Source organism: Camelus ferus, chromosome 27, assembly GCF_009834535.1.
Source record: "Camelus ferus isolate YT-003-E chromosome 27, BCGSAC_Cfer_1.0, whole genome shotgun sequence".
NCBI classification, from domain to species: domain Eukaryota; kingdom Metazoa; phylum Chordata; class Mammalia; order Artiodactyla; family Camelidae; genus Camelus; species Camelus ferus.
The window spans coordinates 4444320-4469421 of NC_045722.1; the positions used below are offsets into that span (position 1 = coordinate 4444320).

The window sequence follows — 25102 nt, forward strand, 5'->3', positions numbered from 1 at the left end:
CAGTGACTGGATGGATTTCAAGAGCAGACCTACTGTAGCAGACTTTGGTGGCTTTGGGTGATTCAGCCCAAGGCTGATATTGACTGGTTTTACTTTTTCCTGTTTAAATACCCAAGAGCATGAGTAAGGTCCTTCAGGCAAGCGTAGAATTTTCCATTCTCATCTCCCTTTTGGTCTTCACTGACAGATCATGGAAGAGACTATTAAATATTGTCTGAAACAGAAGTGGGCAATTTTTTTTCAATTTTTTTTTTCTGTAAAGGACCAGCAGCTAAATCTTAAGTCTTGGCAAGATATACTGTCTGTGCTGCAGCTACTCATCTCTGCTGTTTAGCACAGAAGCATCACGGACTACATGTAGACAAAGAAGTGCGGCTATGTTCCAATAAAACCTTATTTACAAAAACAGGTGGTTGGCCAGATTTGACCCACAGACCATAGTTTGCTGACCTCTGATCTAGAATTCTAGATCTAGTCTATCTAGATTAGACACAATTATGGCTTTCCCTGCAGGGTGAATGGTGGTTGTGGTAATCATCATGATTTCATTTTGGTTTTGATTCAGGATCATCTGTTACACCATCTGATGGGACAGCCACTACATATTAGAGTTTAATTCTGACACCCAATAGACAGCAACATAAACAAATATACAACTAGTAGAATAAGGAGGGACTGGGAAGTTCACCAAAATCATGATCCAAGTTTTTCACAGGTTTAACCCCCAGAAAAGATCCTCTTCTCAAACTAAGTTATGGGAATAAGACAAGGAGTATTGACCAGGTTGTTATCTTTTGAAATTTTTTGAAGTTTCTCTAACTTTTTTGACAATATTAAAAATCTGAGAGATCTTAGGGAATATAGGCTGCAAAGAAATCTGAAGTTCCTGAGGGAACTGTATTGCCAAAAAACCCCACAAGCCTGGACTGAATAAATAAGTAAAGCCAGAAAACAACACTTGGATCTCCAAACCTGCACCTTCAGGAAGCAGGCTGTCAAAGCTCTGCAGTCCCGAAGAAAGGCGTGCTCCCACTTCACGTGTAGCCAGAGAGAACGCAGCCAAGGGAGGACTTGCCAGAGGGTAGAGGCGGGGTTTCAGGAGAACAGTGACATGAGAATGTTTCCCAAAGAGCAAAACTGGGTCTAGCCTAGGAGCTTGCTTCACCGCCAGGAAAGGGCATTTTTTTTTTTTATACTCCTTTTAACTCTTTTTTTTTAAATTGAAGTATAATTGACCTACAACACTGTTAGTACCAGGTGCCAAACATGGTGATTTGATACTTCTATACATTCCGAGATGATCACCATGACAAGTCTGGTTACCATCTGCCACCATACAAAGTTATCATGTAATTATTGACTGCATTCCCCAAGTTGTTCATTTTATTCCAGTGACTCATTTATTTTGTAACTGAAAGATTATATCTCTTAATTTCCCTCACCTATTTCGCTCATTCCCCACCCACTACCCCCAGCAACCACCTGTTTGTTCTCTGTATTTATGACTGTTTCTGTTTTGTTGTTTGATCACTGTTTTGTTTCTTAGATTCCACACGTAAGTAAGATCATACAGTATTTGTTTTTCTCTGACTTATTTCACTTAGTGTAATACCCTCTAAGTCCATTCATGCTGTTGCAAATGGCAAGATTTCATTCCTTTTTTTAGGCAGAGTAATATTACATTACATTGCATGCATTTTATATATATATATATATATATAAAATCTTCTTTATCCATTCATCTATCAATGAACACTTAGGTTGCTTCCATATTTGGTGGGGGGGCAGGTAATTAGATTTATTTGTTTATTACTTAATGGAGGTACTGGGGATTGAACCCAGGATGCTGTGCCTGCTAAGCAGGCGCTCCACCACTGAGCTCTACCCTGCCCCCTGCTTCCATATCTTGACTACTGTAAATAATGCTGCATGAACATATGGGTGAATAAATCTTTCCAAATTAGTGTTTTTGTTTTCTTTGGAAAAAAATACTCAGAAGTGGAATTGCTGGATTGTATGGTAGTTCTAGTTTTAGTTTTTTGAGGAGCCTCCATATTATTTTCCACTTTCTGGCCGAGGGGATGGCAGACCACAAGATGAGTGGAGCCAAGGGCCCTGAATGACAGCAATGAAGGAAAGCCACCTCCCTGACCTGGATATCTGTCCGGGACTATTAGGTGAGCAAGCAATAAACTATTTGCGTCCTGCTTTAAATCCACTTGTTGCAGTAGTTTAGCCTGCATTAACTGATACACACCCCATGAGTCATGCTTGTTCAACATAATGATTATGTATGTACATCCTCTTTAAACATAATTATTAATGGTAACATAAGAAACATCCTGTAATGAAGCTCACATTTTTCATCTAATGTCTTGGAAAGTGTTCCATATCAGTACATTAAAAACGTCCTCGTTTTTCTTTTCTTTCCTTTTTGCTTTTTGATAGCTTCAGTACCACGTTATTTAACCAATTCCCTACTGATGGACGTTTAGGCTGTTTCTCATCTTTAGCTAGTGTCCTACAGTGCAGTCCTTTTAGTTGGTGCCCTGCAGATTCAAGGCACAGGTCAGCTTCAGGTTCAGCAGTTCTGGTTTTACTCTCTGAATTAGGACTTTACTTAGCTTCCTTTAGTCAAATTACAAAGCTAGTATGTGACCATGCTGATTTTCTGTGGCCCACTGTTGTAAAACTCAAATGGTTACAACTCAAACATTTGCATGAATGGGAGGAATATAGCATGGTCGTTAACAGCAAGAACAACAGTCAGGCAGCCCTGGGTTCACACCTCAGCTTTGCTACGTGTAACGTGTAACTTAACCTCGGGTAAGTTGCTTAACCCATGTAAGCATTAGTTTTCTCACCAGTAAAATGGGGGTTATTGTGAGGGTTAAATGATAATACAGGTGTTTAGTGCATGGTAACATCAGTTAATAAGCACTGTAGAATTTTCCTTAATGTACATTTTTTTCCAATTACCAAGAAAGCAAAAATTAAACTTGAGTTTAAGGTTAGGATATGTATCATAACTACTTTATTGTTAAGATGGGAGATTGTTTTTAAAAAGATTAAATCATCTAAGTTTTTTCCTTTTCAAGATTTTATCTTACATACTTTTCTGTAACTTGCTAGTTTCTCTTTAAATTAAACCACTGACATCTTCCTATGTCAGGAGAAATGTATTTATGTCATTCTTTTTAATGACTGTAACTTTTTAGGGGAGGTAACTATTCTTTTTTTTTATTAAGGAGAGAGCCCTCAAACCTTGTGACTATTCATTTGAATTTTGTGTCAAACTATCAGGGTTAGGTCATATTGGGTCAGGGCCGATCCTACACTGTAGGTTCAGGAAATTCAGTCGTTGCCGATGCCATAATTAATGTTAAAGCAAACAACATAGACGCTGCACCGAGTTGAGGAGTGAGAGGGAAGGAGTTGCAGAAAACGCACACAAATGCAAATGCCATTCTCCTAGCACTTGAATTCCAGAAGTGAAACTGGAGGGTTCGACTGTCCATATTAGGAAATGACTGCTTGCTTAATGACCACAGTGTTAAGCTAAGTATTTTGCCCCATTTTCTTGCGAGGGTGGAGGGAAGCATGAAAGGGAATTAGGAGGATATTATTATTAAATCAGTTGGCTTTATAACTGCTCTGTTCTCCTCAAATGTAATCTCAGTACAGTTGTAAACCTTAGAAAATCAAACTTTAAGTGGACAGACTGAAAACCCAGGTCAGTTTTTTAAGATGAAGTTTATGAAATGTATTCCCAAATGAGGTTATCTCTTATTCCCTGGAGTTGCAGCAGAGTTAAGAACCTGTGTTAAGTTTGGCTTGAATCAATCAAAGCATTCAACAGGTGATTTTGCCATAAAGTAGGCAAATAAAGGCTTGGAGTACAGACAACCTTTTCAGCTTCTCTGGCAATGAATATATTTCATCTTAAAATGTCAGAAGCTCCTATTAAACTCTACTTAGTTTCCTTTAGCTAAGAGTCTGGAATAAACTAGCATTAAGCTTGCAACAGCATTGCTGTGGTACCTGTGTTGTGTGGGAGCAATAAAGACGTGATGAGCCCAGGGCCCAAACACCTCACACCTCACAAAAGCAAGTGCCCCCGACCCTATATTTGGGAAACTTCTTTTCCACTGAAGTTTGTCCAAAATACCATGCATCTTCTGAGCTCATGTTTCTCAAATACTTGCCTAGCATCCTCCAGAACATCTCTATACTTGTCTCGATTTTTTTTTTCCTTTTAACACAGAAAGGGCAAGAGTCCTGGCCAATCTTGACAATAGAAAATGGCTATTACTATTCTTGAGAACTCAACATTCAGTGTTGATGCTTGGAAATAAAGATTTTTGATGGGTGTGAAGCCCCTGGGCCTATGCAGGCGTCCGTGGACACATTCACAGGAACTGGTTGCCGCACAGTTCTCCCAGCCAAGCAAGCTCACTGCCGGGCTGACTTCAGCTTCTGAAGAGGAGAGACACCCTCTCCTCTTAGTCTCCCCAGCACTTGACAATGTCGGGCTTATCACAGCTCTGTCGGATGGGGGGGCCAGATGGCTCCCAAAGAGCCCTGACCAGAGGCACAGACCTTAGACCAGATGTCTTGTTCTAGGACAGATGGCTTGAACTGCCTCCTGTTCACTTTTCCTCTGGCAATCTATGGGACCACTGAGTGCTGGGACCACCATGGAAATCTGGATGGAGTTTTGTAAAGACAGCTTTCAATTAAGTAACAAGAAGAGTGAAATGACCCAATGTTTTCAAAGATGAGTCACAGTGGGATTGGCCTTTTTATTTGCCTTAGAGGTCCGACCTCTTCTATTCCCAGGTGAGGGAAAGAACAGTATAGTTCAGTTCATCAAAATGTTGGCAAATCCCAGAATCATAGAATTGGGAAGGACCTCTGCAGTGAAAGCAGGTTGAAAGAGAATGTGGCCAGACAGCTGCTTCCTGCAGGGGAGTGCGAGCTGCCCACCAGCAGCAGGTCTCTTTACTTTGAAGATGCTCTCAAAGTTCAGCTTTGGACCTTAATAACTAGGTGCTGGCAGTCCCCCAGGGCTGACTGCCTTGTGGATGCTGACATACCATAACTCAAGACATCAGATACCAAACACCAATGATCTGATTTAAAATACGAACGACAACAACAAAAGTACGAACAGTTCTGTGAAAGAAGGGATCTGGGAGTCAGCCTGACGGGCATATGCGCCCCTGTAGGAAAGCACTGTGGAAGCCCAATCTGGCTGCAGATAGCATTACTGGTGCCTTGACCAACCCAGCAGCCAGGGCCCCTCAGGAGTGTGTGGGCTGGATACACTTTGCTTCAGGCCCGGCCCAGGACTGTCACATTCCTTCTTCACAACGCCTTAATGCCATTTACTCAGCAGAGGCTTTGCTTGTACTTATAGAGGCTCCTGGGGCTATGCCTTGATCTCAGAGCAAGAAGAACCTTAATTGTCTGTTACATTTTAATCTTCCATTACAGTAAAAAGTGTACTAACTGCGGGACAGTCCCCTCCTGCCTTACTAGAGTCATCAGCCCTGAAGAACTTCTCGTGGGGCCAATGCAAGTTGAAACGGAATCGCTGTTCATTTCGATGGGAAACATTTTATACGTTCCCGAGTCCCAAAACTGACATCCATTCACACGAAAACACCAAATCTCTTTAACATGAACACAATTACATCAATAATTAACATTGGTTATCATAAACACACAAAGGCACTTCCCCTTCATTAATTATGACTAATTACGTTGCTATTCCCTAATACAGCCATTTACCTGTTGCTTCATAGCTTTTACGCCCCGTACATTTAAGATTAAATTTATAACAAAACATACATACAGATGATACCCAATATTTATACGTTTCAACCTTTATTTTTAAAAAGAGTAATAAAATCAGTGAAAACCAAGCAAATGATAGCACCTCTATTGAACAAGTGGAAATAAGAAATGTGATGTAAGATTATCCCCGCTGTATGCGAGCAGAGCTATGAGAAATGTGATGGAAGAATTTAAGGTAACATAGGCCAGCCAGGTGAAGATGACGCATGGTGGCTCTCTTCTTCAGATGCTCAGTAGCTCTTAAGAAGTACACCAGAAAATCCTTGGGTATCAGTTACCTTTTACTGCAAAACAAACCACTTCAAAACTTACTGGTTTAACTTTAAAACAATAAACATTATTTTTCACTGGTCTGTGGGTTTGTTGGGGGCTTCTTCTGGTCTGGGCCAGCATAGCTGGGCCTAGATGGTCTACAGCAGACTGGCTCACATCTCTGGTGGTGAGCAGGCTAGTTGGTCTAAGGGGCCACATTCATATGTCTGGCACTTGGTTAGATGTCAGTTGGGTGATGACTATTATCTCTCATGATTCATCAGGTTAGCCAGGACTTTTTCACAAGGTGATGGAAGAGTTCTCAGCAGCAAGAGAGCATTAATTGTAAGCACTTTTTAAGACTTCTAGTATCAGATTTGCTAATATCCCATAGAACAAAGCAAGTCACATGGCCAAGCCTAGATAAAGAAAATGGAGAAATAAGACTTGACCTCTCAATAGGAGAAGCTGAAAAATACTATGTCTGTTCTGTTCAATCTACCACATCTTGGAAGTCAAAGTAGAGAGATTAAATGATATTCCTTGTAACCAGAATGGGTGAATAACTTAGGGTTTAAACACATTACTATTTCAACAACTGAGGTTATCTAGTAAGGCTGCCCTCTTGGGTCCTCTTCTACACCTGAGGCAAAGAGATGAAACCAAAGAGGTAGGCAGAGGCTAGGGCTGTGTAGGCCACGTGAAAGAATTAAGGTCTTGATCCCAAAAGTAATGAGAAGCCATAGAGCATTTTAAGGAAAGAGATAAGATCACTTGGGCTGCCATAAGGACAGTAATTCTAGAAGCTTTGCCAGGAAGGAGAATCTTGAGATAAGGCTTTAGTCACAGAATATGGGGTTGAAGGAAAGCCTCTGGTGTTTTTTTTTTTTTTTTTAAACAAAAGATGGTTGAAACTAGAGCTTGTTTGAATACTGCTGAAAGGATCAAATATTGCAAGAGGTTAAGGGAGAACCCTGAGAGTTGGGAAGGGAAACTTGAGCACACATGGAAAGTTTGGCTTAAAAGAAATTATGATATAATAAAATTGATCATATTTCTGTCATGCAGTTCTATGGATTTTAACACATGTATAGATTATGTAACTACCACCACAATCAGGATATGGAAGAGTTCCATCACCCCAAAACCCTCCTTTTTTCTATCCCTCCTCCTCCATCCCTAACTCCTGGCAACCACAGACTTATTCTCCATCACTATAGTTTTAATCTTTTCAAGATTTTCATTTTATGACTAGCTTCTTTCATTCAGCACAATGCTTTTATTGTTATGTTGTTATAACATCAAGTTGTTGGTATATCAAACCTTCATTCCTTTTTTATTGCTGAGTAGTATTCCACTCAGGGTCAGCTTCTGATAGTATTTCCCAGGTCAGTAAATGATATCACTATTCTTCCAGTTACTTGGGCCAAAAACTTTGGCATCATCCTTGACTGTCTTCTCTAACCTACACATAATCCATTAGTAAATCCAGTGGCTTTGCTTTCAAAGTACCCTTGAAATCTGACCACTTCTTGCCACCTCCACTGCTGTCATTTAGTCCAGGTCACCTTCTTCTGCCATGACTAGTGCTTCCACTCTTACCCCTTTACCCTCATTGTCTATTCTCTGCACAACAGCTAGAATGAAACTTTTAGAAACTTAAATATGATCAAGTCACTCTTCTGCTCAAAACTCTAAAGTGGTAACGATCCAAAGTTGTTACCATGGCCTACAAAGTCCCACATGGTTGGGCCCCTGCCTGCCTCTCTGATCTCATCTCCTATCATCCTCCCCTTCACTCACTCTGTATCAACTATAGTGGTCTCCTCGCTATTCCTGTATCATGTCAAGCATGCTCCTGCCTCAGAGGATTTGAATTTACTGTCTCCTGTCTCTGGAGCAGGCTTTCCCTGGATATCAACATGGCTCACCCTCATCAAGTCAATTCCAATTTCTGCTTAAGTGTCTCTTATCAATGAGTCTTTCTCTGACTAAAGTCTAAAATAGCAGCCTCCTGACACCACTATCTAACCCTTACCCTGCTTTGTTCTTCTTCATAGAACATATATATATTTGTTTTTCTGTCTCCCCACACTAGAAAGATCCTGGAAGACAAGGAATATTTTTTTTTCGTTCACTGATCAACAAGCACCTAGATGGGTGCTTCATCTGGCATACAGTGGGAATTCAATGAATATTTTCAGTTGAGTAAATTATAGGAGGAAAGGACAGGATGGGAACACATGTAGATTTCTAGGTTTTAGGGCATTCTACACTTTCTATTACTTATATAGTAAGATAATCAGGGGAAGGGGTATATAGGGTTAGAGATTTGCAGACAGCAGAGAGCAAGTTAACTAGAAGAATATAGTTAAATCTCCAGGCACTGTTCAAAGCCCATTTAAGGCTGAAATTATTGTTATATATATATATATATGTATATATTTTATTGAAGTATTGTTAGTTTACAATGTATCAATTTCTGGTGCACAGCATAGTGCTTAAGGTTGAAATTATGATATTTAGTGATGCCGTCTGTTCAGCAGGACAGTTTTCAATGATGAGATACAGGCATGGAGAAACATGCCAGTTCATCCAGGGTGAAGGACTTAGTTGGGGAAAAGAGGAGTGTTGGGACAGGCTTAAAAGTAAATAAGAGGGGGACTGTAATGATGTTCCATTGAGTCTAAGATGGATAAGGAGGGAACTGAAGAATGAGAATTAAGTAGAGGCTTTCAACAGATTGGAGGTTCTGATAAAGTGAAAAAACAGTTATGGTGAAGTTCTTGAGCAGTCAAGCTAAAGGATATTGGGCTGTGTTTGGACAGAAGAATGTTCGAACTACTGATTCGCGACATGATAGCATTTCTGGTGACAAGGTCCAGGTTTCTGACTGAGATTGGGAAGCTGATGTAAAAGATGAGGCCCGGATGTTAAACAGGTTGTCCACATTGACTCTGAAATTATCAAGATGGAAGATGGGTAGAGAGAAAGTAAGACAAGGAGCTGGATGCACAAATAAGCAGGTGATCTCTACAGAGGCGGTTAAATGGGTGGCAAAGTCTTAAGAGTAAGCGTTAGAGAAGCAACGGTCTTTACAGAAGTCACAGTATTTGACACGTGGTCCCGCACTTTTGGAACTTGGGAAGTAGAATACTAACCCATGTGAGGTAATTCCAGGGGATGCAGCATTCTCAGCTGACAGCCAGGTCTCAATCCAAGAAGGAATTGGAGAAGTTCAGCAAAAAGCTGATCTAGAAGCGGGAATCTCTCAGGAAGACTGGTTTGAAGGTCGGAGGTTAGGAACCAGACTGAAGCAGCCAGAGACCCTGACACTCCTTGTCTTTTATTTATCTTACTCCCTAACTACCGCCCGCCCGCGCTACACTAACCTCCACAATCAGAAAAGAGGCAGGAAAGTGGCAGAAAAGTGTGTATGCAAACCGGCTCTTTTCAACTCCCCGCGGAAGTGCTCCCATCGGAACTCCTCACTGTCCGCGTTTTCCCATTGGCGGAAGCTTTCGCCAGCCTGGACCTGCTTCCGCCCACGACTCAGTTAGGCGGGGCTGTGCCTAGAAGTCACTTCCGCCAGACCCCGCCCCTCGTTCCCCTTTTGGCCGCTTCCGGCCTCGGGCCCCGCCCCATCCCATGTGGCCCCGCCCCCTTCCCCGCCCCGGGCCGGCAGCCCGGCCCCGCGGCGCCGCTTCCGGTGCGGGCCCCGCCCCGGCTGTGGCCCCCGGCTGCTGAGAAGTCTGAAACGCCGCTGCCGCGCCGGGGCCTGAGTGGCCGCCTCCTCCACCGCCGGGGGAGCCGGAGCGCCCCGCACAGGTAAGCCGCGCGGAGCGGGGCGCCCTCAGCCGCGGCGGGAGAAGGGAATGTGGCAGGTGGAGGGGACCGAGGGGTGAGAGGGGAGGCAGGTGTGTAAGGGGAGACGTGAAGGCGCGGGCCGGCGGGGCTCGGGGGCCGCGGAGGAAAAGTGAGGGCGCTGGGAGGAGCCCGGAGGCGCCCTCGCCCATTAGGGTGATTAGAGATAAAGGGATGGGAAGAGTAAGGGGCCCCCAGGAACTGAGAGGGCAGGGTAGGTGGGGTTAGGGCGATCGAAGAAGAGCCAGCGGATTGGCTTGGAAGGCTTGGTAGAGGTAAAAGTGGTAGGGTTGGGTTGGGGAGTATAAAGAATGGTGGGGAGTAGGGGGAGGTAGGGGGCTCATAGTGGACTGAGGCCGGAGGGATCCAGCAGCGAAGGTAGAGGGGATGGTGGGCGAGGCCGGGTTCAAAGCTGCAAGCAGTCCGTTGGCCCTGGGCTTTGAGGTCCGGGAACTTTAGGGGAAATGGGGGAGGGGGCGTGTGAAAGGATGGAGTAGTTTAGATTTCTGAGACATTAAGTTTTCTAAAAGTAGGCAGGTGGTATTGTTGTTTGGATCAACTAACTGCTTAGGGACGGGAGAAGATAGGCTCTTTGGGGGAGGGTGTGTGTGTCGAGTTGTAGAACTGAGTCATCTCAGTCTTTCTAAAGAGGCTGTGAGACACCTCCCCCTCTGCTAGGGACAGCACACAGAGAAGATGGTGCCACAAGACGAGAAGCAGTTATTCAATGACTGGCAGGACTTGCTTGAAAAATTATCCCGCTTGTGATTGATTGACTGTAATGGATATAAGGAGAATTAAAATTATTTGCTTTATTCTTTTGTTTAATTTTCTTTGATGCACATTGTTTTTATTTTAAGTGAACGCTTTTGGCAACTGGATTTAATGTGGGTGTAAATGTTTTCTTGCTTTGTTACACTATAAAAAGGGCTATAGCAGAATGAAAGTATTGCTGCAGGCATAACTCACACTTTCTAAAGTGCCAAGAGAGGAAGTAAAGGCAGTAAGAGGCAAATTGGAATTTGAATCTTTCACAGAATGCGAAAGGCAAAAGCAATGCTTCTTAGATAAAAAGAAAATGAGAATTTTTAAATTTCTACTTTTTTGCATAGCTTTAAAAGTTGTACCTTTTTTCTCTGATCCATTTCTAAAAATTCATAAATCCAGGCAGTTTTTATTGCTAGGGGTGTGATTACTTCCCCATGAATTTTTGAAGATGCTAGACATTTAGGTTTTTTTTTTTTTTTTTTTTTTAGTCTTTATACCCAGTACTAAAATAGTGGAACAATGCAGATACCAAGTCCTAACCTATGTGCAACTTCTTCTTTCATGTGATGACAACATTGTATGCTATGTCGCAAGTCCTGTTCACCTAAAATTTGCCCATGCATAGTAATTCATTCAGTTATGGGGACTTGATGAGAAAACATAACTCAAGTGAGGTTTGTTGGGGGCTGGGGGCCTGGAAGGAGGAATGGAAGGAGGGGTGGTTAGAGGAGGAGAGGGTGTGAAAGGGGTGTGTGTTTGGAGACTGATTGGTAAGAATGCTGATAAACCTGCCCCTAGAATACTTTTGGCCTGAAAGCCTTTTCTTTTTGTATTTGTCATAGAATATCATTGAAGTGAATCAGAAAGAAAGGGGATGTGAAGAGATTTACTAGGCTGTTTATAAAAAAGAAGCATTAACTCGTTTAGACAATATTGATATCTGTTTCCAATTAATTAACTTAAAAATGTCCAGAGGAATTCCCCCGTTTGTTTTTGAGTGACGACTGCAATTTGAAACTCTTGCCTCCTTGCATGTTTCTTTCTCTCATGTTGTTGAAATTGGATTCTTTTTGAGGCTGTAATGTCCAGTTAGCATGGCTCAGCCCACTCAAAAAGCAAGCTGGCAATTTGATCTGGGAAATTTGAAAAGTTTAAACCCAAGAGCAATTTGCTAGGTTCTGCTTTTCTATGAGAGAAGTATTTTTGTCTGTCTCACAGCTCTGTGTCTTGCTTAGATGGTAATATCTTTCTTTGATGGGCCTGGGAGCATAAGCAATATTCTCTTTTATAGGCAGGCCCTTCTTTCCCTTTTTTAATTGAGGTTTTCATGCTCACAACCTCTGTACAGTACAAACCCAGTTGCTTTTTCAGTAATAAACAGGTTAGTGTTTGATAATGTTGAAGGAGAGAGATCAGAACACAGCTGTTTGCAGACCAGATGTCATCTGGATTGACTTCTTTTTAAACCCACAGCAGTCGGCCGCTACTACAATTCATCCCGCAGTCCGCCCCTCAAACCCTGTTCCTCTTCTTCACACTTTTCCTTACCCCCCTACCCACCCCCGCCAACCCAAACGCCACACTCCCACCACTCACTCATCTTAAAACTCAGGCTTAGGGGCATACATTTAATGTTCAGAACTCGTGGCCTTTACTGGAGAAAAGAAAACCTTTTTATATGTGTTTTACATAGTTTTCCTCCCCTCTTTTCCCTCCTTCTTTTGGTTTCTGTTAATCACCTGAAGGTTTAGACCTAGCCTGCCTGCTGGGCTGTGCCCAGGTTCAGAGCCATGCCCGTCGGTGGGTGAAGTTTGAGGCAGTGATGGAGCCACTGCAGCCTCGGCAGAAGCAGCAGCAGCCGCCGCCGCCGCCACCGCAGCCACATGTGGCTCCTCTGCGGATGGATGTCAGAGAGAAGCAGGGGCAACAGATGAGAGAGGCCCCGCTCTTGTATGCCCAGAAGCTGGTCACACAGCAGACTCTTCTTTCTGCCACGCCTGGGAGGCCTTCTGGCAACCCTACCCTGGGTCCCTTAGCCAGAGTTCCACCAGCCACAGCAGTGGCCCGAGTTTTTGAACGGAGCATGGTGAACTCAGAGCCTCAGGAAGAGGAAGGAAGTTTGGAAGATGAGGATGGGGATGATGAAGTTGAAGAGGTGGCTGAGAAAGAAGCCCAGGCTGCTTCAAAATATTTTGATGTGCAGAAAGTGGCTCGTCAAGACCCCAGAGCAGCACCCGTGTCTGGTCTACTTCCAGCGCCAGGGCTCCCACCACATGGACAGCAAGCTAAGGAAGACCATACCAAAGATGCTTCTAAGGCCTCAGCTTCAGTCTCCACAGCAGGGCAGCTGGGCTGGAATCTGGATGAGCAGCTCAAGCAGGTCAGTCTTTTGGTGGGGGTGGGTGCTATTTGTTCTCCCTAAAGGCTGGCCAGGGAGGGGCACTGGACTGCCAGGGCCGGGGTCTGGGCCAGTCTGTGCCTTCTCAACCTGCTTCCGTGACCAGCAGCCTAAATGTGAATAGACTTTTCTTGATTTGAATGAAATACGTGAGTTACTCCTAATATAAATCCTTCCAAATTTGACGTGAAACAATGTCAGTACAGTCTTTCTTTTTTCTTTTTTCTTTGTTTTAGGAAGAATGAGGTTGCAACAATGTTATGAGGGATATCTTAAAATGAGATGTGTGACTCTAATTATAGCTTTTCTAGTAGTATGGTAGGAGAACAGTCTTGCCTAAGATGGTATCTTAGCTCCAGGCTAACCCAGGATAATGCTCTTTAAGGACAGTTCTGTTGTTTTGTTGCTAAACATAGTTGATGAGAAGCTTTTGCATTGTGTGTATTTTCCAGCAAAGAGCCTTGTAGACATGACTTCATTTCTCACCTTTACATCACCCCCTTTGAAACAGGGCAGGGTAGACCTCAAAATTCCATCTGTAGCCAAGGTAGGCTTCAGTGATTCCCAAACGTGGCAGAGCATGAGAGTCATCTAGGGTGCTTTAAAAAATACAGATTCCGGGGTCCTAATGAATTATCTCAAGGGGTGGAGCCTAAGGAATCTGTCATCAACCAAGTGTTTGCCTTCTAATTCTTCAGTCTCTGACTTGCCATGCAGCTTTTCTTCACCCAAAGAATGGAGTGACGATAAGTTCTTCTGAGTGAAGTGACTTGGTGCTTAGGCAGGGAGCTCATGATAAAGCTGGTAATAATATCTGGGTATTCCTCATAAGCATGTATACTTCATGTGGTCCAGCAGTGCTGTTTAGAAATCAGTTATGGGTTTGCACAGGGCAACTGAAAACTCATATAAGAAAGGTCCTTTGTAAGCTGGAAAATTACCGTCTTTGTATCAAGGAGCCCTGCCTATGCAGTTGATCTGAGTTGTACGGTAGCAGTGTTTGCAGTCGATTCCAGAGTCAGCAAAGTGAGGTTCAGATCCCACCTCTTCCATCTATTACCCTTGTGATGTTTTGGTAGGGCTCTTAATTCCTCTGAGCCTTCTGTGAAATAACAACAGTGTGAAGTGAACCTCCGAGGATGCTGCAAGGATTAACAGAGCTAGCACGTGGTAGGCGGTGGTGCTCCAGGTGCTCTTCTATGCAAACAGTGCCTTTCTCTGCCGCATCCACACGGACATGCTCGGCAGCAGGGCAGATGCTGAGATGCACAGAGGTTTTCCCTCTGATCACCAGGGAGGCAGTGGCAGAGCTCGGACTAGGATCAGAGAATCCTAGCTCCCCTGACAGCAGCAGCCTGGCCACCAGCCCAGACCCGCCTCCCGGCTGATTGCTTTGGTTTAGCAAAACATCTGTGACTTGCCGGCAGTCCCCGCACTGCTGTGTGGTTGGCAGAGTTCCACGCCGGCCGCTGAGTCAGCTCCTAGAGGGATCCCGCCCTGACAGCACTGGGAAAGTTCAGGCCCGAGGCGCTGGGCTGCCCCCACCTTGGCAGCTGGCCAGCCTCTGCGTGTGTGCGGTCGTTCCTAGAAAGTGCAGCCTCGTGCGAGGAGCGAGTGGAGCTCCAGTGCCTGTCTGTCTTCAGGAAGTGCAGCAGGTGTTGAGGTCAGGCCATTACAGCTTTGAAAAAAGAGACTCTGCAGAAGTGGCGTGTGCATGCACACACATGTGCGCTGTGGCGGGCACCCAGCACTGGTTCTAGGCAGCATCAGCCCCATGACTACACGGTCCAGTGCTCGGGAGGCTGGCTGTTGGCTTCTGAAACTCTTCATGTTCATTTTAAGTTTCTGAGGCATACTCACTAATTATAGACTGCCTGGCAGAGCACCTGCCAAAATGTTTTAAAATGCCATTGTAGCTGAGGCCTAATCTCACACCCTAAATTTACCCTCATCCTGGATTTGGAGATCAAGAGCTGGGTTAGGGGCTCACTGGGTAACAGTGATTGTAAACCTTAGATGTGCACCTTCTTTTCTCCTTTTGAATTTAATTGTTCAAGATTGATTTGGTCCATGCCCTCCTCCTTTGTCAAATCCTGCTTCTAAAAGAGGTAAATAATGTGCTTGGGGATTTAAAAAACCTTTTAGTTGTGCTTTGAAAGGGGGACTAAAAAAATAATATCCTTAGGGAGATCCTGTAGAATCCATTACAAACTATGAGACCACCTTTTTCTCTTTTCTTTTTTTTTTAATTCATAATCTTTTGTTTCTCATGTAGTTAACTACTAGAGAACTGAAAAAGAGTATCCCCTGCTCTGGCAACAATTAACAAAGGTCTTTTACAGTCGACCCAGAGTGATCTTATTAACGTGTGACAGCTCATTTTGTTCTTTTACACAACAGACTTTTACAGAGGCTTCTTTGGGCCCAGCCTGTGCTCCATGGGCTAAGGCGCGCATCTCCCTCAGAGAGCCCACCATCTAGCGGAGGCACTGTGGGCGCCTCAGAGGGGACTGAGCCTCGGGTTGCAACAATCTCCTTCTGTCCTGAGTTGGCTGAAGCCTAACTGCCCAGTCTGAGCTATACTGCAGATACTTTAAAACAGAGTTTTGTTTCAGTTATTCATACACCAAGATAAAGTTGATTTTGTCTTCAGCATAGCTAACAAAGCTTGGTAAACCAACAGGAATACTCAAAAGTATTTTTGCAATATTTGGGGGTGGCATAGGCATTCACAGCAGGCATCTGCCAACTGAAAAGCAAAATTTGAAAAGTTTAAGGGCTCCACACATTATCTTTTGCTTCTGAAATCTCTTTCTTACAACATGTAAAATCAAAATTATTTCATGTTTTCTCCTTGAAGAAACTCTTAGAAAATAATTGCTTCTCAAGGCCTGGGTTGTTAGAAAGAGTGTGGTGTTCTCTGACACCAGAGCGATGGGGAGATGGATAACACCATTGAGCAAACTGTCTAAGATCCATCAGATTTCGATGGGCAGAGGAAATATAAGACAACAGAGAGCTGAGGGTCCCTTCTCTCAAGGAAGATTAATAGAACTCTGTGGGCATCCAACCATCTGGGGGGTGTTGCTGTCCCATTAGGGGTGGTCTTCTGTCCTTCTGGGAAGAGGGCAGTTCAGGCAGTATGGGCTTTTCTCTGTCTTGAGCCTGTTAGTGGAGATTCTGATTTTCTGTATGCTTTGTCAGTCACTTGGATTACTGAGTGTGGGAAGGAGGAAGGTTGACTGCTTGGTCTCCAGAATCTGTTACAAGAGTTCCTTGAAGTAGTAAGGTGTGGTCTCTGGGCTGAGCCTCCTTCTCTGGGTATATATTGCGTGTCTTTGGAACATTTGACCCTTTTAGTAAAGATTGCACAAACTGTCACCTGAAAATAAATAAAATCATGAGCTTTCTCCGCTTTCTTTGGAGGCCTACTTTGCATGTCCTTAGCTCCTTTATTCACAGTGGAATCTGTCCAGATCAGTGGTTCTCAGTTGGAGGCTCTCTCCCCACCCCGTCCTGCTGCCAGGGGATGTTTGGCAATGTTCAGAGACATGTTCAGTTGTCGTGACTGGGACAGGAGGAAATGTGCTACTGGCATAGAGTGGGTAGAGGCCAGGAATGCCACTGAACATCCTACAGTGCACAGGACAGTCCCCCAGAACAAAGAATTATCTGGTCCAAAATGTCAGCCGTGCCAGGGTTGGGAAACTGCTTTAGCTTGTGTAATGAGAAGGAACATACACGGTGCTTTCATCAGCCACTGCCCTAGGCTCTTCCTTTGTGTTTTAGTCTTGGTAAGGAGGTGTTTGGCAACCTTAACTTTTCTTCACTTCTGTTTTCAGTATCTGTGTTGAGTTTGTATCTTCACTTGTCATCATCTGGGTGAGCAGACTAGACTGTCTGTCACTTGGGAGAAGACTGGGGCCTAGAACTTACAGTCTCTTATTTGGCTCTACCAGAGGGTGTTCCAGATCTGTGTCTGTGTCTGTGTCTGTGATGTCGATGGTGATTTGTGAGAGAGCTCGGTTGCCCTTCTAGACATTAACCCCAAAAAGTTAAGGCATAAATACTCAGCTAACTTGTTCCATAATAAGAGATGTAATTGTTAATCAGCATTGTTTTGGGAGCTGAAAGATGTGGATTTGGATCCTAGCTCCATCACTTGCTTGCTTGGGACAGATGTCCTGACCTAACCTACCTTTCTGAAGCCACACATACATCTTTCTCAGAGGATGACAACCCTCTCTTACCACCCGCAGGGAGCAGTTTTAAAGACATTGGAAAAGTGGAAGAAGAGTATAAACTAGGCACATTTCTTCTTTAGATAGAAGTAAGCTTTGTTTATATTAAATTCTTATACCTACGTGATCAGTGATTGGCTTGGGTCCTTATCCTTTGTACCAAAGACTAATCTCTCCATGAGTATCCCAGATCCCATCCCCTCCTAATGTGCAGGGACTTGCTCCATCAGTGAGCCCATTTCCTGATTCTTTGGACTCTCTTCTGAAGTTTTTTCCACATTCACACATGTTCTACTATGTCCCAAGTTAAAAAAAAAAAAAAAAAGGCAAAACTCCTTTAATCAGTGAATCTGCCTGATTCAGTTGTTCTGAGGAAATGAGAAGTCACTTTTTAGAAACTTTCCCTTGACTGCACATCTCCTTCCAGCTTGTTCTTTAGTCCTAACTGTCCCCTACTTCCTGCAGAAAAGCTGCTCAGAGGAATTGTCTGCACTCCTTACCTCCATGTTGTCACCTTCTACTCCATCCTCAGCACACTTTATCCTGGACTCTGTCTCTTCCGTATCCCTGAAGCGCTTGGTAAGGCCTTCTGATGACCACCATGTTGCTAAGCCCAGCCTGCGCTCTCCTCATTTGATTCCTCAACAGTATCGAATTCAGTAGACTCCTCTCCTTGAAACATTACCCTCTTTTGCTTTCTATAGCCCCTCCATTCACTTATTTTCTTTTATTTTTCTCTCTTCTATCTGACCTCTAGAACTCCTAGTTCCCCAGGGCTCAGTCTTAGATCTTCTTCATTATATGCTTCTCCTGGGCAATTTCTTTCACACTCATGGCTTTAAATATTATTCACAAGCCATTGACTGCAGTGTATATTGTTTGAGCCCATGTTTCCATTCTGAGTTCCATGAATATATTCCCAACTTCTTGACATTTCCAGTTAGGTGTTTTACTGACATCTCGAGTTTAATACATATAACTTAATTTTCAACCTATTTCCTGCCACAATCATTTCCTCCTTTATTTTCCTTCTCTGCAAGGGCCATTTCTACCCACTTGGTCATTCACATCAGAAACCTGAAAGCTGACTACCTTTGTATACCTCATACTCCATCACTCCATCTGGTAATGTCCAGTCCATCACCAAGTCTTATCAGTTCTGGAATCCTGCAGCTTTTCTCCTCCACCATCACCTGCCTAATCCAAGCTACCTATCTTCTGTTGTAGCTATGACAAGTTTCTGTGTCTTCCCTCCCCTATTCTAATCCATTCTCCACTAGCAGCTAGAGTGATCTTCTAAAAAAACAGATCAGATTATGTCACTCCTTTAATGCCCTCCAAGTATGTCATCTGGTTGCTCTAATTGTAAAAGCCAGAATCTGCATAATCTGATCCCTGCCAGCTTCTCCAGCCTTATTTTTGCCAATATCTTGATCTGTCACTGCACACCAGCCACTCTGGGCTTTGCGTATGTTAGTCCTTCTGCTGGCACACTCCTCCAGGCCAACTCTTACTCAGCCTTCAATTTTCACCTTAAGCATCACTTCCTAGAGGCATCGTCTTCACCTTTAGTGTAGATCATGTTACAGGAATACCTCAGAGATATTGCAGGTGTGAATATCTCAATAAAGTGAGTCACACAAATTTTTTGGTTTCCCAGTGCATGTAAAAGTTACGTTCACATTATACTGTAGTCTAATTAAAGTATGCAGTAGCATTATGTCTAAAAAAGCATTGTATATACCTTACTTTAAAAATGCTTTATTGATTAAAAAATGCTAACCATTATCTGAGCCTTCAGAAAATTGTAATTTTTTTACAATTGTAATGTCAAAGATCACTGATCACAGATCACCATAACAAGCATAGTAATAATGAAAAAGTTTGAAATATTTTGAGAATGACCAAAATGTGACAGAGACATGAAGCGAGCATATGCTTTTGGGAAAATGGCACCAATAGATGTGCTCAATGCAGAGTTGCCACAAACCTTCAAGTAGTAAAAAATGCCGTATCTGCAAAGTAAAGTGAAGCACAGTGAAATGAAGTCTGCCAGTATATGCTGTCAATGAACATTATCTATTATATTTGTGTGGCTTATCTGTTTGATATTCCTATACTAGATGGTAAGCGCTAAGAGGATCTGGTCTGTGTTTTGCTTACCAATGTGTCCCTGCACCCAGCAGAATAATGGCAGATAATAGACGCTGCATGAATACTTGTTTCTTCCACTTTCTTTTAATTTGCCCTATTTTTGTTGTTGTTGTTGTTTTTTAATGTTTGTAGCACTATCTCATTTCTTGGGGAGGGGGGAACGATTTCCTAGAGCAGTTTTAGGTTCACAGCAAAATTGAGCAGAAAGGACAGTGATTCCCCATGTACTCCTTGTTCCTCCCACATACACACACACATAGCCTCCCCTGGATCAAAATCTGCACCAGAGTGCTACATTTATTGCAGTCAATGAACCTGCACTGATACATCATTATCACCCAAAGTCTGTAGTTTACATTAGGGTGAGTACTTTTGTTGCCTTAAAAATCCTCTGTGCTCCACCTATTCATCCCTCTCTCTCCCTGAACTCTTGGCAATCATTGATCCTTTAATTGTCGCCATAGTTTTGCCTTCTCCAGAATGTCATATGGTTGGAATCATACCAACCTTTTCAGATTGGCTTCTTTCACTTAGTAATATGCATTTAAATTTCCTCCATGTGTTTTCATGGCTTGATAGCTCTTTTCTTTTTAGCACTGAATGATACTCCATTGTCTAGATATGCCGTGGTTTATCCATTCATCTACAAAGGACATCTTTGTTGCTTCCAGGTTTGGGCAAGTATGAATAAAGCTTCTATAAACATCTGTGTACAGGTTTTTTGGTAGATATAAGTTTTTAACCCATTTGGTAGATACCAAGGAGCACGACTGCTGGATTGTATGGAAAGAGCATGTTTGGTTTTGTAAGCAGCTGCAAAGAGTGGTGCTACCATTTTGCATCCCTACCAACAATGAACAAGAGTTCCTGTTACTCCTCATCCTCGCCAGCATGTGCTAGTGTTAGTGTGGGATTTTGGTCATGTATTGTTTTTTTGTTTTTTAATTGAAATTTTCATTGAGATAATTATAGATTCACATGCAATTCTAAGAAAGAATTGAGATCCCTATACACTTTGCTCAGTTCCCCCCAATGATAACATTCTATAAAACTATGGTATACTGTCACAACCTAGATACTGACGCAGATATGACCCACTGATCTTTTTTAGATGTCCCAAGTTTTACTTGTACTCTGTGTATGTGTCTGCCCTGTTTTTAAGCCTATTTAATAGTTTTGTATTTAACACATCTTCTGAAATTCTTGTTACTTAACCAATGCATTTGAAGCTCAGATTTCTTTCAAGGTTGCACTTTTGCAGTATCCCACAAGATTGTTGTTGTTTTTTAATTGAAGTATAGTTGACTTACAATGTTGTGTTAGTTTCTGGTGTACAGCATAGTGATTCAGTTAGCCCACAAGTCTTGATATGCAGTGCTTTCGTTGGCTACTGCTGAGCATTTCAGAGTTGCAGTTGTGATTGCTCCTTCAACCTATGGGTTGTTTAAAAGTATTTTTTAGTTTCCAGATACGTGGGTTTTATCTTTTTAAAAAATATTAACTTATTAGTAGCTTATAATTAAGCTCTAACCATTGCTAGAGAACAGGTATGCTGTCAGTTTTCTGGAATTTGTTGTGATATCCTGTGTTGGCCTTGTGGACAACCAGTTTCTATAAATTCTCCATGTGTGCTTGGAAAGAATGTATATTCTCTATTTGATAGAAATGGGATTGCTTAGCTGTCTGTTGGGTCAAGCTTATTGTGTTATTCAGGTCTTCCTTATCCTTACTAAGTTTGGTTTGTGTGATCACTTTCAGAGAGAGATGAATTAAAATATTCCAGGATAAGACTGGCTTTCTTTTGATTAATATTAGTGCATTTTTTCCCCTTATACATTCCAATCTTTATATCTTGAGACCACATATAAAAGACCTATAATCTCTCTTTTTTATTAGGTTAATTTAATCCATGTCGTTATTAGGACTGATGATACACTTGGACCTATTTCTGCCCTCTAGCTTTGGGTTTCGGTTTAACCCTACTTTTTCTTTGCTTCTTGTTTTCTCTTTTCCTATATTTTGTTAGTTTGATTGAATTTTCTTTAGTCAATCTTTTTCTCCTTTACTGGTTTAAAAGTTACGCTTTCTGTTTATATTCTTTTATTGGTTACTTTAAGATTTTAACTTTCAGTCTTGACTTTTTACACTACTTTCAAAGAATGTTAGGACCTTAGAGAGTCTAGTTTTAGCTTCTACCTCTCCACTTCCATCTTCTAGTTTATTGTGGCCAGTATTCTAATTTGTTTTAACTCCACGCCCAAATTAGATGGGGTGTTTTTTTTTCCTTCCAGTCAATATTTATTTAAATTTCTCAACAGGTTTATCCATTTCTTTCCTCACCATTCCTTCTTATATCCCATTCTTTCCCTTTGGGCCCAATCTTCCTTCCTTAGTAACCCTTTTAGCAGAGAACTCATTCTTGGCATGTCTGGGAAAAAAAATTTAACGTATGTCTTTATCTTGCCTTATTCTTGTTCATGGCTTTAGATTCTAGATTGACCATTATTTGCCTTGACACTGGCGGATGTGATTCCATTGTCTCCTAGCAACTGTTTAGCTGTTGAGAAGTCTTTCGTCAGTCTAATTGTCATCATTATGAACCTTTTTCCTCTCTTACAGCTTTAAAATTTTTCTGATTCTGCTATTTTGCACTTGCGTTAGTGTTCTAGGTTTGCACTTACTGTATTTATCCCGCTTAGTCTTCAGTCTGCTCCTTCAACCTGATTTTTGTCTTTTTTGCTTTTTTCTTTGCTGCTATTTTTTACTACTTAATTGTTCTAATAGATGTATTTGAACCTTCTCATTTAGTCTTCTATGTATCTTGTCTTTTATAATGTTATCCCTTTATGTTATTCCCCTGCATTCTGGAATATTTTTACATTCTATTTTCCAATTTCTAATTCTTCAGCTCTGTTTATTCTACTTAATAACTTTTTAAAATGTTTATCTTAATATTGTCTTTAATTTCTATACTTTTTTGACTTTTGAAGTTACAAACTTTTGGGTGTAAGATAGGCTACAAGAATGTTTTGTACAACATGGGGAATATAGCCAATATTTTATAAAAATTGTAAATGGAGTGTAACCTTTAAAAATTGTATAAAATTTTTTTATAAAAAAATGAGATCTTCCTAAACTGCTTAAAAAAAAAAACCTGACTCTTCTTACCATATGGTTTCTATTTCTTCCTTTAGCTCTTTGAACATCTTTAACTTTTTAAAAATCTTGTATTATGGAATTGTTAACATTTTTTATTATGGACATCTCATACATACAAAAGAGAGAATGGTAATGAACCACCTGTGTCATTCACCCAGCTTTTAGCAATTACCAACATTCTGCCTTTCTTTAAGCATACTTATTTTAAAGATGCCTTTAGATTATTCTGTTATTACCTCTAATTCTTGGGGTGCCAGTTCTCTTGTCCTGTTACACTACCATATGATGGTTTATTTCCTCTTGCAGTGGTTTGTTTTTATTTTTCAATATACACTCATTTTGAGTTGGGGTTTGTTTCCATGGGAGTCCCACGTGCTTTGGATTATGTAAACATTCCTAAGGGGAGTTTTGTTTTCTCCTCTGCTAGGATTCTACAAGTTTAGCTAGTTGCCATTGGTTTAGGGTATGCGAATTTGGAGTCTGCATCTGTGCCTAGTGAGAGCCTGGGTTTCCATTTCTTATGGACCCTCTTTTTCCATGAGGCCCGTAACAGATGGCAAGGTTCCTTGCTGCTTCTCCGGGTTGGTGGGCAGTTTTTTAACCCCCAGTTCATAGAGGGTGGAAGCCTAGTCCTTCCTGGCGTCTGGCTTTACACATTTATCTCAGCTCCGGTTCCTGGCACCCTTCTCCCTTGGGGTGATTAAGTCTCCAGTCCTCAGCCCTCAGCTGTTAAGAACTATATCCAAGTCCCTTCTTCCTTGAGTCCTTCAGCTTCGGTACCTGCTCACTGCTCTCTGATTCCTTCCTGTTTGTTTCTGGCACTGTGGACACTGCTTTCTTTCTTGGTTTCAAGCTTAGCTGTATGTGTAAGGGGGGTAGAGTGTTACATTTTATCTAGTGTATCTAGTGTTTCTAGTGAGGTTTTCTTTGGGCAGGGAGGGAGGTGGTAGAGTTGCTCCATTTCAGAGTATCCCCACTCGTGATTCTGTTTGCTGCTTTGTTTGTGTGTGTATGTTTGTGATTTATAATAGCTTGGACTTTTTTGCCTCTCCTATGCCAGGTATTTGCCATATTTCAGTGTGTGAAGCAGGCCCTGATATTAACCCCTTCACGTGTTTGTTTTAGTTTATCGATGAGGAAAGAAGGGAGAAGCAGGCTGCCTGTAGGCTCACAGCTAGGAAGCTCTGCTGTGAACATGGGCGGTCTGCCTTCGCCGCCCTGTGTCTCTTCCTGGGCTCCCTCTGTTCCAGAGAGAGCAGAGCAAAGATAATCTTTCCTCAGTGCTTTCATTTCTCTAAAAGTAACTTTATTTCTTCTGATTGTCAAAGTAATTCTGACTCACTTTAGAAAATGTAAAAATCTGTAAAGGTGAAAATGTAATCACCACAACCACATAACTTAGATGTAATTAAACATTTTCTTATATTTCCTTTGTGTGTTTTTTAATGCCCATTACAGGCATATTTTTTGATTTGTATACAATTTTATGCCTACCTTCTATCACCTAACAAACCATGAGCAAGTTTTATCATTAAAATTTATTTTAAAGTGTTGTTTTAAAATAGTTTAATTTTTAAAAAACATATTGCAGAAGTTATATTGACTCAAATGATTTTACAAATGCAGAAATACATGAACTAAAAGTCAGACTGGCTTTCCAGGTCATTGTTGTTAACAGTTTGCTCTTTACCTTTTCAGAGCTTGTTTTCTTCACAAATACGTTTGCTTGTTTGTAACAAAAATAGGAGTTCTATAGCTTACTTTTTTACCCAGTATTATGGCTGTCCTTTCATGTGTGTTTATAAAGATCTATTTATTAATGTTTTTAACATCACATCTCAAAATTATGTAAGTAATGTGAATAGATGCTCATGAAAAGTTGAAACAATATAGGAAAATACAGAGAAAAAATTAACAGTTTAAAAAAGCGTGTCTTGTTGCCTACCCTTCCGGCTCCCATCCCAGAGGAGGCCACAGTTAGGCAGGAATCAGCTTCCACGGCTGTTTCTGTGTATTTAGCCACTTAGCGCATAGTCACAGAGTAGACGAGAGTGTGTGTGCTCAGGATAAATACAGGCTGTCTTTGCAGATGCTGTTCAGCCCTTTACCACTGTGTCTGTATTTTCGTGGTAGATTGTTCTAGAAGTTGAATTTGCTGTATCAGAGGGTATAGGTATGTTACTATCTTTTCATATGTTTATTTGCCTTTTGCGTTTGTTCTGTGACTTACTCTGCCTGTACGCTTTGCCTGTTTTTCTTTCTTTTTTTAACTGTAAAAAACAGTTGAGATTTACTGTCCTGACCAATTTTTAAGTGTATAGTACATATTATTAACTGTAAGCACCATGTCGTACAGAAGATCTTTAGAGCTTTTTCATTTTACGTGACCAAGACTTACTGCACCCAC

The 25102-nt window shown here is 41.9% G+C and overlaps 1 protein-coding gene across 2 annotated transcripts in view; it reads left to right on the forward strand.

Moving 5' to 3' along the window:
- The first annotated feature begins 9820 nt into the window (after nt 1-9820).
- Nucleotides 9821-25102, forward strand: part of ARID3B (AT-rich interaction domain 3B) — a 48010-nt gene continuing 32728 nt past the window's right edge. For both annotated transcript variants that reach the window (XM_032468888.1, XM_032468889.1), the window contains exons 1-2: nt 9821-9939; nt 12489-13123. In XM_032468888.1, coding sequence (XP_032324779.1) covers nt 12566-13123 — 558 coding nt within the window. In that variant the 5' untranslated portion in view covers nt 9821-9939; nt 12489-12565. The remainder of the gene's footprint in view (nt 9940-12488; nt 13124-25102) is intronic.